Source organism: Terrapene carolina, unplaced genomic scaffold (assembly GCF_002925995.2).
Source record: "Terrapene carolina triunguis isolate 2854851 unplaced genomic scaffold, T_m_triunguis-2.0 Scaffold62, whole genome shotgun sequence".
NCBI lineage: Eukaryota > Metazoa > Chordata > Testudines > Emydidae > Terrapene > Terrapene triunguis.
This window is the reverse complement of record NW_020664413.1, coordinates 38,038,128-38,041,452: the sequence shown is the minus strand read 5'-3', so window position 1 is coordinate 38,041,452 and position 3,325 is coordinate 38,038,128. Positions and strand designations below refer to the sequence as shown.

The 3,325-nt window shown below is 40.6% G+C and overlaps 1 protein-coding gene across 1 annotated transcript in view; it reads right to left on the bottom strand.

Annotated features, from left to right (window-relative positions):
- The window catches only part of PDK1 (pyruvate dehydrogenase kinase 1), a 29,839-nt gene that overhangs the window by 12,758 nt on the left and 13,756 nt on the right, over window positions 1–3,325 (bottom strand). Inside the window, 4 exon segments of the mRNA XM_024211271.3 lie at window positions 498–575; window positions 896–991; window positions 1,307–1,491; window positions 2,464–2,535. Coding sequence (XP_024067039.2) covers window positions 498–575; window positions 896–991; window positions 1,307–1,491; window positions 2,464–2,535 — 431 coding nt within the window.

Below are 3,325 nucleotides of genomic sequence, written 5' to 3'. Positions count from 1 at the left end.
GGGGGAACAGGACTGTTAAAAGTTGTTAGACCAGTGGTTTTCAACCTTTTCCATTTGCAGACCCCTAAAAAATTTCAAATGGAGTTCCAAATGGAGTGGAAATCTTAGACATGGTCCACGGACCCCAGGTTGAAAACCACTGTTTTATGGTAACAGCAACAACCTTTCGCAGACCTCTTAGACTAGTGATTCTCAAATTTTTATACTGGTGACCCCTTTCACATAGCAAGCCTCTGAGTGTATAAAAAAGTGTTTTTAATTTATAAACACCATTATAAATGCTGGAGGCAAAGCGAGGTTTGGGGTGGAGGCTGACAGCTCGCGACCCCCCCATGTAATTACCTCGTGACCCCCTGAGAGGTTCCGACCCCCAGTTTGAGAACCCCTGCCTTAGACACTGTGTTAGACCAACAGTGGAAAACTATCGTAAAACCTTCTGATCAGACTGATGCTCCTCATTTGAAAGAGGAGGATCCCCAATTTCCACACATACTTACCATTCAACTCTTCAAGCACAAGTTCTGGAGAGCTCATGTAATACAAATCACAAAGTCTCTTAGCATTTTCATAGCCATCTACATGAAATCAAAACAGAAAAATGTAAATACAAAAAATACGTTTCCCTCCTTTTTTCAGATGTTTTGTAGTTTATTGAAAAGAACATCAACTAAAAACCAAAATCATTCTGCACTCTTATTGTGGACCTTTCATATTTTTTTCACAAAAGCTGAAGTATTGGTAGAACAAAAACACATTAAATTTGAACTGGAATTTTCTGCTCCACATAAGGATGATATTAGTACAATATAAGAAGAACCTGATTTATATTAGTTCTCTCTATAGATTTTAATGTACCTTTTCAAAATTCTTGTTCAGCTGGTCTGCCTGAATTTACCTTTAATAACTTCAACAACATTGCAGTTAGGATTAATGCTTCCAATGTGTTTTGGATGCGCTGGATTAACTTTAATTTTTCCACCAAACAGCAAAGCTGCCAACAAAGAAAATAACATTTAGTAGGCAATGCAATTTCACAATTTTCAGTTTTCATGTCTTCAGCATTGCTGAATGGAACAGAATAAGCATAGTTTATAATTTTTGGCTGTAGCATTCTTAAAGAAAAATGGTTCATCTGCTTTGCTGATGACAAAAAAAAATGCTTTATAGGCATACATAGGTGTTTCCAAATGGATCAAGAAGATGCTGTAAGCAGCATATTAGAGTAAATAATCAATACCTAAAGATAAATGTAAGATATACCAACACATTCCATTCATGATTTTCCCCCTTTAACAGTAGTACTTACAGTGCTGATTGAGGAGCATTCTGATTGAAATGCGACTCATGTAGAAACGATCTAAAAAATACTGCACATTCTGACAGGTCACTGGATCAACACCAAAGCTTTCCTTGTACTCAATCACACCTTGAGCCATTGTAGGAATTACATCATTGTGTCGGTTCCGGATTGTTATCACAGTATCTGTAAACCTAACATTAATGAACTGTCAATTTTTCACTTTCAAGTGAATTTAACACATTAAATTCCTATCAGCAAAGGAAAGTGAAGCCCACTATTTACCGATATAGCATAGAACCACCCTAGCAGAAAAAGATAGGTCACTCTTGAGCCTCATTTAAACTGAAATTACCAATAAAGGTGCCATATATAATAGGGGGTTTAATAGATATTTTTCAGTAAGAACTGAAGTGAGACCAACAATGTTTGCACAGATCACCATGTGGCTGTCAGATGGCAACTACCTTCAGACACTGGTGACTTGAACTGGACTAAAAGTAAAAGGTTGCATGTGCCATTATCTAAACCACACCATTCTACTCATACTCGCTTTCTACAATTTCACAGAAACTGAGTTTTGGGGACCAGAATTATACTTTTGGTAAATCAAACAAACAAAAGGAAACATTCATTTTTCTTGATTTAGTGAAAAACTGTGGGTCATATTATGATTATGATCCATTACTAAACGGTCAAGGCCCTTAGGGTATGTCTACACAGCAACTAGACACCCACAGCTGGCCCATGCCAGCCGCCTCGGGATCCAGGGCTCAGGCTGTGGGCTGTTTCACTGCTGTGTAGACTTCTGGGCTCAGGCTGGAACCCAGGCTCTAGGACCCTGCAAAGTGTGAGAGTCTCAGAACTCAGGCTCCAAACAGAGCCTGGAAGTCTACACAGCCCAAGTCCTGCAAGCCCAAATCGGTTGGCTTGGGCCAGACGCAGGTGTCTAGTTGCTGAGTAGACATACCCTTAGAAATTTTCTTCAGCTGAACCATCAATTGCCATTCATTGTTTATAAATATACATATTTTAAAGTATTTTAAAAACCACAAAAACAACAAGGAGTCTGGTGGCACCTTAAAGACTAACAGATTTATTTGGGCATAAGCTTTCGTGGGTAAAAACCTCACTTCTTCGGATGCATGCTTAAAAGCCACACTCACCTATGAATAACTTCTGAATCTTCTGCACTTTTCTCCTTAAAGTCAAGGATTTCCTGAAGACTCTGGACATACCTAAAACATAAATCCTGTATGGTAGATTTTTGTCATGATATTCCATACAGATCTTCTATTTTGTGAAGACATTAGCAATTTTCTTTTAACATTTCTTAGCTTGTAATCAGGAACAATAGCATAGAGCAAGGGTGGCCAACCTGTGGCTCCGGAGTCACATGCGGCTCTTCAGAAGTTAATATGCGGCTCCTTGTATGGCACTGACTCCGGGGCTGGAGCTACATGTGCCAACTCTCCAGTGTGCTGGGCAGTGCTCACTGCTCAACCCCCGGCTATGCCACAGGCTCTGCTCCCACTTCACCCCTTCCTGCCCCCTCCCCTGAGTCTGCAGTGCCCTCGCTCCCCCCTCCCTCCCTCCCCCCCTCCCAGAGCTTCCTGCATGCCACAAAACAGCTGATTGGGAGGTGCAGAGAGGGAGGTGCTGATCGGCGGGGCTGCGGGTGAGCAGGAAGCACTGGGAGCGGGGTGGGGGAGCGGATGGGGGGCTGCTGAAGTATTACTGTGACTCTTTGGCAATGTACATTAGTAAATTCTGGCTCCTTCTCAGGCTGGCCACCCCTGGCATAGACCCATAACAGTCATGTTATAGCTATGGTTAAAGAGGCATTTTCATTACTAGCCCCTACTTTCAGGCACTTTCAACTTTCAAAATAATATCTTGTATGCTGAAAATGCCTTGGCTTGTTCTCCTACCAAAAGTTTATTTTTTTAAGTTTGTTAAAAATTTTAATAATTCAAATGGATAAAAAAAAGCATTAAAACTCAATAAAATCATTTTAAAATGTTTTTC